The sequence below is a fragment of the Canis aureus genome, chromosome 4 (genome assembly GCF_053574225.1).
Source record: "Canis aureus isolate CA01 chromosome 4, VMU_Caureus_v.1.0, whole genome shotgun sequence".
NCBI classification, from domain to species: Eukaryota; Metazoa; Chordata; class Mammalia; order Carnivora; family Canidae; genus Canis; species Canis aureus.
Genome location: NC_135614.1, coordinates 70,323,243 through 70,338,997, shown reverse-complemented (window position 1 = coordinate 70,338,997; position 15,755 = coordinate 70,323,243). Strand labels below are relative to the sequence as shown.

The 15,755-nt window shown below is 38.1% G+C and overlaps 1 protein-coding gene across 2 annotated transcripts in view; it reads left to right on the top strand.

Annotated features, from left to right (window-relative positions):
* C7 (complement C7) overlaps positions 1-15,755 on the top strand; it is a 52,068-nt gene that overhangs the window by 16,266 nt on the left and 20,047 nt on the right. For both annotated transcript variants that reach the window (XM_077896119.1, XM_077896120.1), the window contains exons 7-10: positions 5,265-5,435; positions 7,721-7,964; positions 10,165-10,278; positions 14,286-14,452. In XM_077896119.1, the coding sequence (XP_077752245.1) occupies positions 5,265-5,435; positions 7,721-7,964; positions 10,165-10,278; positions 14,286-14,452 (696 nt within the window). The remainder of the gene's footprint in view (positions 1-5,264; positions 5,436-7,720; positions 7,965-10,164; positions 10,279-14,285; positions 14,453-15,755) is intronic.

Sequence of the window (15,755 nt, the reverse complement as noted above, 5' to 3'; positions counted from 1 at the left end):
ATATATGTAGAAGTTGAGGCTCAGAGGACTTCAGCTGACTTGCTCTAAACCACCAAATTAATAAGTAGCAGAGCTTGGATCCAATCTGCCATATTTCAGAGCCCTTCCTTTTTCTAGTATATTTTACTCTCCCAATATCTTGTATTTAATGGCTTTCTCAACTCTAAATTCTACATGGTGGATGATATGTATTGTAATTTAACTGTTGGCCAGAAGGGAGAATGTAACATAGGCATATGTAGAAAGTTTTTTCCCCTCTATTACTAGGAGGATGTGGTGATAATTCTTTCATAATTATAAGAGGGATAATTGCATATATACTTTTTTGAGTCAAATTTAGAGAGTTACAGAGCAGAGAAAATAATGAGAGAATTTCTGACATAGTTGGAAGGTAGACATGCTGGAAGTCTGCAGCTTCTGAAGAAGAGAAATAATTTAATAATAGCACAATCCTGACATTCATTTCCTTCAGCATGGCTTGGTTTTTGGATTGACATCTGAAATGCCTTTCCAGTCCTTGAGTTTGAAGGTGTTTGTCAGAGGTAAAGGAAAATTATAACCTGTTATTGAGTGAAGAATAGAGATGTTTTGAGAATCCAGCCTGAGGGAAGTGAGGTGGAAGCAATAGGCAATGAGTCAGTCACTGAAGTGCTAACCCAGTGTGTAGATGGGGGTGGTAAATGCTCTCTGCAGCTCACATAGACCCGAGACCAGTGGGTATTCAGCTACTTCTGAGTGGAAAATTACTTTTGGCTTGTTGGAACAGAAATATTAACAAATAAAAACAAAACATCTTATAATCTCCGTTTCATTATTAACATTGTAGTTTATCCGGGGCAAACCTGGTTTCTTGATGACTAAGCCACTTTCTTTGATACCGTGCACATTGTTCCCTCATACTTTTCTTTTTCTTTTTTTCCTCATACTTTTCATACCACAAGGAAGCCTTGGACACATAAGCATGTTCTTCCTCCATGGTTTCTTAGAGAAGGTGCCTCTTTGCTAGTTCAGCATGGAGGCTGATGAGACTGTTGTGTTCATTGTCAACTTGGAATGAGTTGCAGATGGGAGTAAGGATTAGGGTTGAGGAAATGAATTATCTCCTGGATCCTCCTGTATTTAGTTTTGAATGTACTTCATTATATTTTGGAAAAGAGAGCCTATGTGCATAACAAATAAATAACAAAATCACATTCTTTTTAAAAAGACTTATTTATGGGGACACCTGGATGATTGAGCATCTGCCTTTGGCTCAGGGCATGATCCCAAGGTCAGTGATAGAGTCCCACATTGGGCTCCTGCAGAGAGCCTACTTCTCCCTCTGCCTATGTCTCTGCCTCTCTCTCAATCTGTCTCTCATGAATAAATAAATAAAATCTTAAAACCCCCCCCAAACATTATCTCTTGAAAAAAAAAAAGACTTATTTATTTATTTTAGAGAGAAAGAGAGAGAGAGCATGAGCAGGGGGAGGGGCAGCAGGAGAGGGAGAAAATCTCAAGCGACATCATACTGATCATAGAGCTAGGCTTGGGGCTGGATCCGATGACCCTGAGATCATGACCTGTACTGAAACCTGGAGTCAGATGCTCAACCAACTGAGTCACCCAGGTGCCCCAACAAAATCATATTCTAAAGGCAATTCTAACTAATGCTTAATTATCTGATCCTCTGTTTCCTTTGTTGGTATGAGTCTAGATATCTGATATTTTTAAATCTACCTTGCTAACCAGGAATAATTTAAATGATGATTGAAATAACTCACATACATGAAGAGCCCTTTATATACTATTCATTGTTCAGGTGCTTAAAATGGATTTTCTTCTTTTTTAAATAAATATTTATTTATTTGAGAGAAAGAGAGAGTGAGAGAGCGAGCTCATGTTAATGGGGGAAGGGGCAGAGGGAAAGGGAGAGAGAGAAGCAGACTCCTTGCTGACCTTCCGCTGAGCATGTAGCCTAGCACAGGGCTGGATCCCAATGCCCTGAGATCATGACCTGACCTGAAACCAAGAGTTGAATGCTTCACCAACTGAGCCACCTAGGTGCTCCAGATCTTCTTTTCTTTATAATTAGTCTAAAAATGTAGGTACTGTCATTTCTATTTTATAGTTGAGGAAACCGAGACAAAAAATGCTGAAGAATTCACCCACAATCATAGAGATAATAGATAACATGGAATCTGAACCCAAGAAATGTGTTTGCAGAGCCCTTGCAACATGCTTTACTTAGGTGGGGTTAGAATACATATTAGTTTGATAGGAATGAGCCAGTAGAGAAAGAACAATTGAAGCTGTGGGAGAGGGAATAAGCCATCAATTTAATACGTCTTTAGAAGAGGGAGGGGATGCAATAGAGATGAGACAGAAATTAGCTTTAGCTAGAGGAGGGACACCTGTGGAGAAGAGGAGTAGAAGAAATGCAAATATGTTTGTGGATTTGTTAGCCAGAAGTTTAGGAGACCTCTGTCTGATAATGGGAATGTTTGTGAAGAAAGAGGTGAAGATCAGGTTCTGAGAGTGAGGGGAGTGGTTCTAAGATTGGAGGATGGAGGTAGGTACAGAGATTTTGAAATAGATACTGCAGAGAATGAGAGAGAAAGAGAATGGAAATATGAAGCTTCTGCACTGCATTGAGGGTCCTCATGAGACTGGAAATCATGAGTGGACTGATGTGGTACCATATATAGTTATGTGATTTTTCTATCGTAGGGCTGAGCAGCTTGGCTGTGAGCATTGAACCAGGGATGGGATTCTGCAGGACAAGCATGATGGCTGGGCATATCTAAGGCAAGGGAGTTAAGATCATTGGTGAGAGACTGGTTCAAGTTATGAACCATGAAGTTTTTCTGGAAAGGAAGGAAGTGGAAAAATGAAGGTGCTGAGAGAGAGAGAGAGAGAGAGAAGGGAAACTAAATGGAAAAACTTGTGTCTACGAAGTTGAATAATAGCTATGGTGATAATAGAATGAAAGTCAAAAGACTGAGAGGTGGCAGGGTATAGGACATTTGGATTTGTGATTTCAGAGGAAGGATCAGTCTGGGGTATGGTAAGTTGGATGGAGAGACTATTAATTAAGGGGCATTTAAGAAGATCACATTTTACCTTGGAAAAGATGACTCTTGTAGCTCTGTGTAGAGTAGCTGAGAGTGAGGCAATGCTGAACTAAAGCAGGTAAAGAGGCTTATTTGCATTCATCAAGAGTTTGAACTGCAGATCTGAAGATGAGGAGAAATAGGCTTTTTTCCCTTTGCAGTGAAAGGAAGATAGATAGCTTCTCTTTCTTAAGAAAGATAAAAAGTAAATTCTGTGTCTAAAACCAAATAGGATGGAGACACTATCTAGTGGCTGTAGAAATCTCTAATGGCACTTTTATTTATTTATTTAAAGATTTTATTTATTTATTCATGAGACACACACACACACACACACACACACACACACAGAGGCAGAGACACAGGCAGAGGAAGGAGCAGGCCCCATGCAGGGAGCCCGACATGGGACTTGATCCATGGGACTTGATCCCGGGTCTCCAGGATCACACGCAGGGCTGAAGGTGGCGCTAAACTGCTGCGCCACCAGGGCTGCCCTAATGGCACTTTCATTATTGTCCTCTTTGTAGTCAATAATAATACATATATTTTCCATCTCAGTTTGAGCTGAATTTTTGCATTTGACTTTTAAACAAACCAGTTTCATAATGTAATGAAAATAATGCTCTAACAAAAGATATGAATAAATCTATCTTTTCTTATTTTCCAGCATGTTCTTAGTGTGCATGTGTAATTTTGATGGGCAGTGATAAAAGTTATATAGTATGGCATTTTGCTGAATTTCTTCTTCTTCTTCTTCTTCTTCTTCTTCTTCTTCTTCTTCTTCTTCTTCTTCTTCTTCTTCTTTCTTCTTCTCCTTCTCCTTCTCCTTCTCCTTCTTCTTCTTTTTCCTCTTCTTCTGTAGGTTCTGTGTCCAGCATGGAGCCCAGTGTGGGGCTTGAATTCACAACCCTGAGATAATGACCCGAGTTGAGAGCAAGAGTCGGAGGCTCAACTGACTGAGCCACTCAGTCAGCCAAGCCAATTTCTTTCTGGTCTTTTTTGACTAGGAAATATACTTGCATGGTTGTAATTAACAGGATTATCACATTTATACCTACTTTCTCATTTAACATGAATAGTTTTCTTCACAGGCATCATTTAAAATGGCTACATGATATTCCGTCATTTTCACTCCTTTTAGGTGTATGTTTAAAGTGTATGATATCCATCATTTTAATGTTCCCTGTGCTTATTTATACTTTGATTGATCTCAAACATAGATGTTATGGATATATGCCAAGAACACAAATGCTTGCAGAACGACGGTTAGTGATTTGACTATTTATACAAAGCAGAAACTGTGAGAGGGAGTCATCTTGCATGTCTTGCTTTATTTTCATGGTGACTGGCATTTGTTAGCAAATTAATTACCTATGATTTTAAAAAATCTAGAGATTTTTGTGTCATGATTCAGATTTCTCTCTTTTCTTAAAAATATAATCTGTCAATGCTAGAACTTATGGTTACATATGGTAACTGTATGATGGATTTGAATGTTGGTGTCTCTTTCGACAGTGTGAGTTCACTTCATCACCCTGCCTTCCACTGTATGCCTCCAACATTTATATTACTTGCTAGCCCCCATGGGCGTTTTATTTTGACACTTGATCTAGGACAAAATAAGGGATAAATAAATGATTGTCTTTTTCATCAGTGCTGGAGCTGTCACTTCTCTCTTAGCCACATCTGACTATCCTGTTGTCTGCTTCAAAATTCTTTTGGGATGGCCTTTTCTTCTGCCATCTATCATAGGAAAAAAATTTGCATCTCTGTTCCCTTCTATTAGATGAAAAATCAAGAACCATAGTGCTATTCAGTTTTCTGTTAGTATAATTTTGTTGATTTTCTAATTTCTGGGCTAACAGTTGACACTAAAAGAAAGTGGGGGATGTTGGTACACAAATGTGTTCTGTGAATCACTTGGGATTGCCATTATTAATACCATATCTACTTCTTAACAAAGAATAATTATAGAATGGACTCTATTCCTTGTATTCATATGGCTCCGGTTGTAATGAGGGCCACAGTCATTATGTGTCAATGAAGAGCTTTGCCTTTTTTTGGAGAAGACTGTGAAGAAAGTATCCATGTTAAAGGGTCTGTGGCAAAAGATATTTGGTTATATCCAAGGCCTTAATTTGGTCACAGAAAAATTTTTCATTTTCTTTATAGGTGAAAATAAATAATGATTTTAATTATGAATTTTACAACAGTAGTTGGTCTTATGTAAAACATACCTCAGCTGAATATACATCATCTAGTAAGAAATCCTCCTTGTTCAGTTCTTCATCATCTTCGTCATATAATCGTATTTCACATACCAGTAAAACCCACGAGAACAAGGTTAGTATGAAATATTAGTTGACTTTTTCATATTTTAGTGCTTAAATATTTCTAACATTAACAAAAGTGTACTTACCAAATGGATTATCTTCTTCAAAGAGACAATGTAATATATTTCTTTAAAAGGTAAGATTGTATCATGTTACTTCTCTTGGATAATATATTTGTTTATACTTTTTCTTTTTTCTTTCTTTCTTTTTTTTTTTTTTTTAAAGTAGACTCCATATTCAGTGTGGAACTCAAACTCAGGACCAAGATTAAGAGTCACATGCTCTGCTGACTGAGCCAGCCAGGCACCCCTATCCTTTTTTTTTTTTTTTTTTTAATTTTTATTTATTTATGATAGTCACACAGAGAGAGAGAGAGAGAGAGAGAGGCAGAGACACAGGCAGAGGGAGAAGCAGGCTCCATGCACCGGGAGCCCGACGTGGGATTCGATCCCGGGTCTCCAGGATCGCGCCCCGGGCCAAAGGCAGGCGCCAAACCGCTGCGCCACCTAGGGATCCCTTATTTTCTTATTAAAGTATTTGTTCTTATTTGAAACTCTTAGAAAAGCATTACTTTCAAATCTATTAGTTAAAATTTTTTAAAATTTTGAATTCATGATTACTATACATGGTTATATAAATGTTATATGCAGTTTAAAGATCCAATTAATATGTACTTCCTAAATACTAATACTAGAGTCTTTCTTAGAAAGTGCATGAAACTAAAAGATTTTAAAATACTTTATTACTTTTGAGATACTAACATTTTTATCTGAGGAAGTTGAAAGATTTATTTTTAGATACTTTGTTGTTTTGAGATACTAAAACCTTTATCTTGGCCAACCTGAACAGTTGAGATAGATTGTACTAATTGATGTACATCTACTGCTGAAGAATTTTTCAAGCTTATCATCATTTAAAAACTGTATTTCCCCCCTCAGTTTTGAAGTCAGTAACTTGATTAATAAATTGCAAAGTAGTATAAAGGAATAGTGATTTTATTTGTTTTATGACTAACAAGCTGACTATGGAGATAGGAGATGTATTATCTTTGTACTATATTGTTCACAGAAGTGAGGATTTGGTATAAAGTACATCTGTTTGGACATCATTACAAGATGCTTAGGAAGTGTTCAAAGGCCTCATTGTGACCACTACTGGGTATTTACCCAAAGGATACAGACACTAATCCAAAAAGACAGATGCACTCCTATGCTTATTGCAGCATTATTTACAATAGCCAAATTATGGAGGCAGCCCAAATGTCTATTGATAGACAAATGGATACAGAAGATGTAATTTACACAATGGAATATTACTCATCCAGAAAGAAGAATGAAACAACAATGTGGATGGATCCAGACAGTATAATGTTAAGTGAAATAAGTCAGTCAGAGAAAGGCAAATGCCATATTATTTTGCTCATATGTGGGATTTTTAAAAAAGATTTTATTTATTTATTTGACAGAGAGCTCAAAAGAGCACACGTAGGGGAAACAGCAGAGGGAGAAGGAGAGGGATGTGAGGATTGACTCTAGGACCCTGGAGACAGGGTAACCTGTCATAACCTGAGACAGCTGAAGACAGACTCTTAACCAACTGAGCCCCCCAGGCACCCCTAATATGTGGAATCTAAGAATACAAATGAATGAACAACAACAACAGAAAAGAGACAAACCAAAAAGCACACTCTTAATTATAGAGAACAAACTGATGATTACCAGAGGGGAAGTAGATGGGGGATGGATGAAATAGGTGATGGGGATGAAGAAGTGCACTTGTGATGAGCACTGGGTGATGTATGGAAGTGTTGGATCACTATATTATACACGTCCAATTAATATAACACTGTATGTTAATTACACTAAAATAAATAAAAAAAACCCCTCATTATGAAGTGAGAGACCTCCGGAAGGGATATAAATTATATGGTCACCTTACCTATAAGTCACTATCAATGTGTACTCCCTAGGGACACACCATTTTATATACTTATTTGTGAAATTAATGAAGTTGATTCTCTTTTTCTAGTTGAGGGTGTAACAACTTGGTTTTGAGATTTTCAAGTCAGATATGCAAGAAATTACCATGTTATTACTCAGAGATTACTCCTATTTGGGATTCCAAAAATTCCTTAGATTGCCTCAAGTGAGTGGGCCCACAAAAGACCTCATCATGCATCAAAAATAGAAATTCATATAGTCTGGGTTGGAGGTGGAAGCTGATGGAGACACTGGACAGGGAACTAATTCAACTTATCTCCAACCTAAAACTCTTTTTACTTTCTTCTTCCCATAGAATCATCAGTTGCTGATTGTCCAGAACACTGTGGAAGTGGCTCAGTTTGTCAATAATAATCCGGAATTTTTACACCTTGCTGAACCGTTCTGGAAGGAACTCTCCCTCCTTCCCCCTCTATATGATTACAGTGCCTACCGAAGATTAATTGACCAGTATGGGACACATTATCTGCAGTCTGGGTCCCTAGGAGGAGAGTACAAAGTTGTATTTTATGTAGACTCGCGTAAACTCAAACAAAGAGGTAGAGTATTAAAAAAATTATTAAATACAATCATTGTAGGGATTTTAGAGGGGGGAATGGCATGTAGTTAGCTTGAACTTCCAGAGCTTTAAAATATGACAAATAGAATTAAATTGCAAAGGAATCCAAAATGGTAAGAATCCATTATATTCTACTCATAATCTTTAGGCTCTAAGAAAAGCCTGCCTATTCTTTTGGATAGTAACCTGAAATGTGAAATAGTTATTATCATTTATCTCCAGAGGGTATTGATTGGATTTTTGGAATACTTTTTAACCTTTTCCATTTCTCAGCTTGAGTAATATTCTTTGAGGAAAAGTTAATGAAGAATTATATTTCAGAAATCAAAATGTTTTATTTTTTTATTATTTATTTATTTATTTATTTATTTATTTTGTCAAAATGTTTTAAAGAAGCATTTTGTTTACCTCTGTTCATTATCACTCACATTCCTTAAAAAAAAATCTGCTCTGGATATCACAGGTTTGTTTACTACCTAATTCTTGTAATAATAGCTTAAATTTATTGGATGGGTTTCTTACAACAAGTAAGTTAGATATATTAGCAATGATCCTCACTACTACCCAGTGAGGTGGCCAGTACAATTCTGGTCTTACAGATGGAGAAATGGAGACTCAGTGTTACGATGAGACTCATCCAAGGGCATATAGATTGTAAGGAGGTCTAATTGGTTCCAAAGTCAGCTGAACTTTTTCTTATGTTATGTTGTTGCTAGAATTGTTGCCAATTTTTGTTACAATCAGTGCATGCCACTCAGTTCATGATTTTTTGATCTCATAATTAGAGGAGAGTCCTCACCAGGTGTCCCCATGTGGGAGGGGAGAGAGTGGTGTCTCAGTGTCCAATATTTTTCTCCAAAGATCTTTGGCTCTGGTTTATTAATATTCCAAGTCAAACCTGCTCCTTCCCAACTTTTTCCTTACATCGATGTCCAAACTTCCTTCTCCGTTCCTGATCATTTCTTCAGAATCTTTCTATTCAGGCAGGCCTTAGAAGAGGGTAAGACTTATTACATGAGATTCAGAGGAGATCTCATAACCTTCCTTTGTAGGTGAACTATAATATTTTTCTATGTCCATTGGGTTATTTTTTTCCCCATTTGGCTTAATTTTTTACTGATAAGCCTTAACTAGAATTTGAACTTTTTTAACTTCCCTGGATGGAAATGAATGTACAACACAATTTTGTTTTTGTTTTTTAAAGCAACAACAAAGGCAGTATTTCTTTGGAAAATTAATCCAGCACGTGGCTTGATATAAACTCAGTTTCACTGCGTCCCCCTTTTTTCCTTAGTACTTAAAAGAAATGGAGAGAATTTTTAAAAGCTTTACAAATTGGTCAAAGTAACTTTTGAGTAAAAATTTTACCCTTGAGCAGTTTCTGTTCTTCCAAAAAGTTCTAATTGAAATATAATCAAAACTGCTTAAGTATAACCTTGTTCTTAAAGAAATACTGAGTTTATTACAGTATAGTTAGCAAAATTATATGAGAAAAATATATTTCCACACTTTATTATTTCCTATCCTTCTTTTAAAAAAATGTATTGCCAAACTCCACTTGATAATGAGTAGAAATTGTTACATTCTAAGGTTATGGGTGGTGGGAAGGAAATGTTGGAAACCAGAGACAGTAAAGATATTAAAATGGAGAGATTGAGGCAGTAGACCTAGGGTTTTAGGAATCAATTATTGTAGAACCAGAACCCAGCTTTTGAGGTTTCCGGTAGGTGGATGGGGACCATTGCATGTCTACTTTTAATGATTTGCTTTATGCCTGAGTAGCTGATCAAATGGGCCAAAGATATCACTCTTTGGGGTGTTCAGTTTCTGCTCCTTCCACTGTTTTCATGTAGAAATCATCCCAATCTTCTCCCCTCTCTGATCAAAAATGATTGGAACCAAAATTTGCATTTGAAAGTAAGTTTCAGACATATGACACTTCTTCATTCCTAGGTATATGCATGCATCTATTATTTTGTTTAAAAACAAAAATCAAATTTTCCTTTTTCTGATCCTTGACCCTTCTAGAGCACTTGAAAATGTCCCTATCATATTGCTCTTGATTAGATAGCCAAAATAGTAGGACATAACCTCTTATCTCCATTCTCATACCTGGCTGTATTTCAAAAGGGCTCTTTAATAAATGCAGAAATTAAACACTTTTAAAACTTTCTCCTCAGGTCTTGGTTCAGTAGATATGAAGGAATGTGCTGCCTCAACGTTCAATTTTTTATTTTATGCATCATCAGAGAACAAATGCAAAGATCTGGAAGACGTCTTAAAATCAGATTCAGGTAAATAAGAGGGGAAATTTGCATTAAAGCCTAATCTCTATCCCTCTTTTGTGGTTAATTCCTGACCTCTAAGGGCCTTTGAGATTTTAGCAGGTGTTCTGTTTTTTAAATGTATCTCGTTATTTTTGCCTCTGATCTCTCTCTCATATGTCATGGCGGTGGGATGTTATACAGAGTGGAAAGCTTACTGGGTATATCCTGTGCACTGTAAATATGTCCTCAGTGTGTACCAACTTTCTCCCATACAATGACATTGCCAATCAGGCCTAGAAAAAAGACACCAGCAGGAGAAGATTCAATTCCATTTTGACATGGATGCTCAGTGCATTTTTTTTGGTACATGCTGCTGCTGCTGCTGCTGGAGGGTGAGGGAGTGGGGAAGGTGATGTGTTATTCTTTGAGGGATTGAAAAAAGAATTGGAAAAATAAACTGATTTAAATTCTGTCTAGATGCCATGTTAAGGAATTTGGATTTCATTCTGATGACAAGGGATGCTGTTAAAGGATTCAATATAGGGAGTGATTAAATGAAAGATTACAAAGGAAGTTTTAGAGAAAGAAGAGAGAACTGAGGAGGGACAATCTGATAGGATAAGAACCAGAAAACAGCTACCTGGTTGGCTCATTCAGTATAGCATGCAACTCTTAAATTCAGGGTCATTGAGTTTAAGCCCCACACTGGGTAGGGAGCCTACTTAAAAAAAAGGAAAAAAGAAAGAAAAAAACAGTAAAAGCTTGGAAAAATCAGTAACATTAAAAGTAAAGGAGGAGAGGTCAACAGAGAGAAATTCTTAGAGAGAAGTTAAGTAAGAGAAGGACCGGAGACTCTTCATTGAATTTGGTGATTACAACATATTTGCCTTACAATAAAGAGATTCTCAGTGTGGTAGCAATGGACTGAGTGGTGCTAGAGTTTGAATTGTCCTGGGGTGACGGCAGAAATTGGGGCAAAGGTGAATTGACTGATCCAGGTGCCAGAGTTCTTACCAAGGAAGTAGGGACTCTCAAGATACTGGCAGATGACTGCAGGAAGGAGGGAGACAGAAGAGTGAAACCAGGTTTATTTACTCATTCACTTCCTTCATCAGTTGTTTATGGAGCCTGTGGTACGCAGTGGGATTTGTTCTAAGCATTGGGATACAAGCAGTGACATGCCTGAGAAAATGCCTGTCTTCCTGGAACTGGCATGACAAAGGAGGAGGACAGGTCTTTGAAAGAGATAGAAATATAGTGATCTGGAAATAGAAATGAGAGTGGGAGATTTGAGAAGATGTAGACATCAGTTACCAACTGGGCTCGTGACTGGAGGCTGCTTGCTGACTTTATGTAATTTGGTGTTTAACACGTAGCATTTACTTTGTGCCCAACACAATTTTAAGTGGTTTACAAAAATTAGCCAATACATTCCTCTGACCTAAGAGTTAGGTATTATTCATATTCCCATTATACAGACAGGGACATTGAGTCACAGAAAGGTTGCCCAAGATCGCAGTTGATAAGGGTCAGACATGAGATTCAAAGGCATGACATCTGGCTTCACAGTCCTCATTGTCACACCAGTCCATTGTCTAGAGGAAGAGGGCCAGCTGGAGCAGGGAGCTCACTGAGGTGTGAAGAGAGTGGCTACAGGCTTAAAAATAAAATTAAAACTGGTTTCTTGGGGATCCCTGGGTGGCTCAGCAGTTTGGCGCCTGCCTTTGGCCCAGGGCGCGATCCTGGAGTCCCGGGATCGAGTCCCACATCAGGCTCCGGGCATGGAGCCTGCTTCTCCCTCCTCCTGTGTCTCTGTCTCTGTCTCTCTATGTCTATCATAAATAAATAAATCTTTAAAAAAAATAAAACTGGTTTCTTAGGATCTGTAATTCATAAACAGGTGTGCCAGTGAAGGCAGTGATTTCTCCAACTTTAGTATACATCGAGACTATGGGGGAAACTTGTTAAAATATTGACTCCAGGGCTTTCCTCCTAGCTGTTCTCTCATAGATGTTGGAGCTCAGAAATGTGTAGTCACTCCACGTGGTTCTGGTTCAGGTCGTGGAGGAACTGAACATTGTGATTCACTGCCTTCTATGGGCGACTGTTTGCATATTAAGGGCAGAGCTAACAATGAAGGTGAGGAAGCACTCAGCTAATTTACTAAAAAAGTCAAGCTTTAATAATTTCTGATAAATGTGTACAGTTTTGAATTTGAAAAATTTTATGAAATTGCAAAATTTAGTTAAAAGAAATGAATGGGGGCAGCCTGGGTGGCTCAGCGGTTTAGCGCCACCTTCGGCCCAGGGCATCATCCTGGAGACCCGGGATTGAGTCCCACATCAGGCTCCCTGCATGGAGCCTGCTTCTCCCTCTACCTGTGTCTCTGCCTCTCTCTCTCTCTGTGTCTCTTGTGAATAAATAAATAAAATCTTAAAAAGAAAAGAAATGAATGGAAAATCACCCCAAATCTGGTCTGCAAGTTAGGAATTTCTAGTGTAAAAATCAATTACAAATGGAGGCAAAAATATTTCTGAACATACAAGGCACATAAATGCAGAAAAGAATTCAATTTAAAAAAAAAGAAAAGAATTCAATTAATATTCACTGTTTAGAACACTTTGCACGTGTTAATGTATGTCCGTTAATAGTATTTTTTTCTTATTGTTAGTATTCCAGAACTCCCTTCTTATTTTATTATGAAAACTTTCCAACACACAGAAAGAACATAGTAATAAATACCCATATACTCACCTCTTATATGTAATGATTATTATGATATTTTGCTATATAATCTACATTTAATATTTATAACTTGGATTATCTAATAACATAAATATTATATATTTAAAATATTTGTAATCTTATTTGAAAAATTTGGAAGTAAATTTCATGATGCTTCATCCCAAAATATATGCATATATTTTCTAAGAAGCTTGGCAGTCTCCTATATAACATAATGCTCTTATAATACCAAGAACATTAAGAATATGAACAATAGGGCAGCCCGGGTGGCTCAGCGGTTTAGCGCTGCCTTCAGCCCAGGGTGTCATCATCGAGACCCGGGATTGAGTCCCATGTGAGGCTCTCTGCATGGAGCCTGCTTCTCCCCCTGCCTGTGTCTCTGCCTCTCTCTCTCTCTCTCTCTGTGTCTCTCATGAATAAATAAATATAATCTTTAAAAAAAGAATATGAACAATAATTCCTTAATATCATCTACTGTCAGGTAATGATTGTGTTTTTTCCTTTCTTTTTTTTTTTTTTTATTTTATTTATTTATTTATTTTAAGATTTATTTATTTATTTATTTATTTATTTATTTATTTGAGAGAGACAGACCAAGCAGAGGGAGGGGCAGAGGGAGAGAGAGCAAGAGAATCCCAAGCTGACTCTGCACTGAGCACAGAGCCTGACTTGGGGCTGGATCCCACAATGCTGAGATCATGACGAGAGCTGAAAACAAGAGTTGAACTTTCCATCCACTAAGCCAGTCAGGTGCCCGTTCTTTTTTCCTCTAATAGATATTTTTAAGAGTAGTTTTAGGTTTACAGCACAACTGAGCAAAAAGGGACAAGGGATTTCTGTACACTCCTGTCAGAAACTAAGGCCTCTCCACTGTCCATTCCCCACCACAATGGGACATTTGTTCCAGTTGGTGAACCTACATTGACACATCATGATCACCCAGAGTCCATAGTTTATGTTAGAGTTCAGCCTTGGTGTTGTACATTCTTTGGGTGTGGACAGATGTCTAATACCATATATCCACCATGTAGTATCATACTGAGCAATTTCACGGCTCTAAACAGCCAAGTGCTCCACCTATGTACTCCTCCTCCCAACCACTACTGTTGGCAATCATGGGTCTTCTTACTCATGGGTCTTCTTACTGTCTCCATAGTTCTTCCTTTCCCAGAATATCAAAAAGCTGGATGGGTTGTGTTTTAGTACTTGATAGACTTTTCACTTTTATAGTCTCCTTTTGGTTTTGTTTGAGCATCCTGATCTAATTTATCTGATTTCTCCTTGCGTAGGAACTCAGGGCAATATGGTGCGAGGGGACCCGTATGTCAGGGGCGGGAGTTTAGACTTCGTGGCTGGCCTCAGTAAGCTGCAGCTGGACAATCCTGCTGGAAACAAAGGGCGGTATGCTTCCTGGGCAGAATCTGTGACTCGTCTTCCCCAAGTCATAAAACAAAAGGTATGTCCTGCTCTGTTGAAAGCAGCACAAGGCAGGCATGTTTATTCGCACTGGGAAAATGAGATTAAATCAAGGTGGTTAAACAGAGAGAGCCCTCATTAGCATTTTCTGTCTCCCAATTATGTTTTGTATGGTGCAGTGAATGCATACATAATAATGAGAAACAGAGGCTTCATTATCTTGTATGTCCATATTTCAATTGTAAAGGTTAAATGTCTTGTAAATCCCAAGAGAAATTAATAACAAAATTTGCATCGTAAGCTTTTGACCTAAATCTGATTATGTTTTCCTTGGTCTCTACTTCAGAAGAATAGCATTTAGGCATGTCTGCTGTCTCATCAGGTCCTCTTTTCCTTCTCTGGCATGGCGGAGACATATACATCGAGATAGAACAAATTCGGCCGGCAGAATTTTAGGATGTTTTGTGGATGCAGTCACTTCTTTTATAATGCAACATATGTGCTCCTAAAAATCAGAGAGCTAGGCAGGATTGCACAAATAAACACTATCTGGAGTGTGGGGAAAATGGGGTTAAGGACGTAAAACTCAAAAACTTGATCTTTGATGCTCATTAAAAAAAAAAAAAGACAGGCATTGGTAAAAACCACAGTGCAGTTTTATATGTGTTCAATTGTTAAGGGGTGCATATGCTGCACTAATGGGGCACGATTCCTGGAAAAAGACTTGCAGCTTGCTGGAGGAAGAAAGGGCTAGAGCCTTTGGATGATCGTAGAAACTGCTAGATGATAGTTGTAGCACCAGACACGGACCGGTGTAGTTCATTACACAGATACTGAACTGGATGGATGTTTGGAGTGTGTGTTTGTGCGCATTTTGTGTATTCCTATCTCAGGTCAGTTGTGTCCACCTTTCTGGGTTCACCTGGTTTTTCTTGTGGATGAAATTGTATGTAAGAAAATGCAAAATCTGCAATGTACTCAGAGTGGTTCCTAATACATCTGTCTCCATGGAACAAATGCACATTTTTAAAAAAGATTTTATTTATTTATTCATGAGAGATACACACACAGAGAGAGAGACACAGAGAGAGAGAGAGGCAGAGACACAGGCAGAAGGAGAAGCAGGCTCCCTGCAGGGAACCCGGTGTGGGACTCGATCCCCGATCCCGGAATCAGGCCCTGAGCTGAAGGCAGAGGCTCAACCACTGAGCCGCCCAGGCGTCCCAACAAATTCACATTTTCAAAACAAATGCTGTAGCAGAACTGATTCTATAGTCTATTCCATATCATGGGAGTCAAGCAGTGTCCCAGGTGAAACTTGACCTGGATACATTTTATAAAGC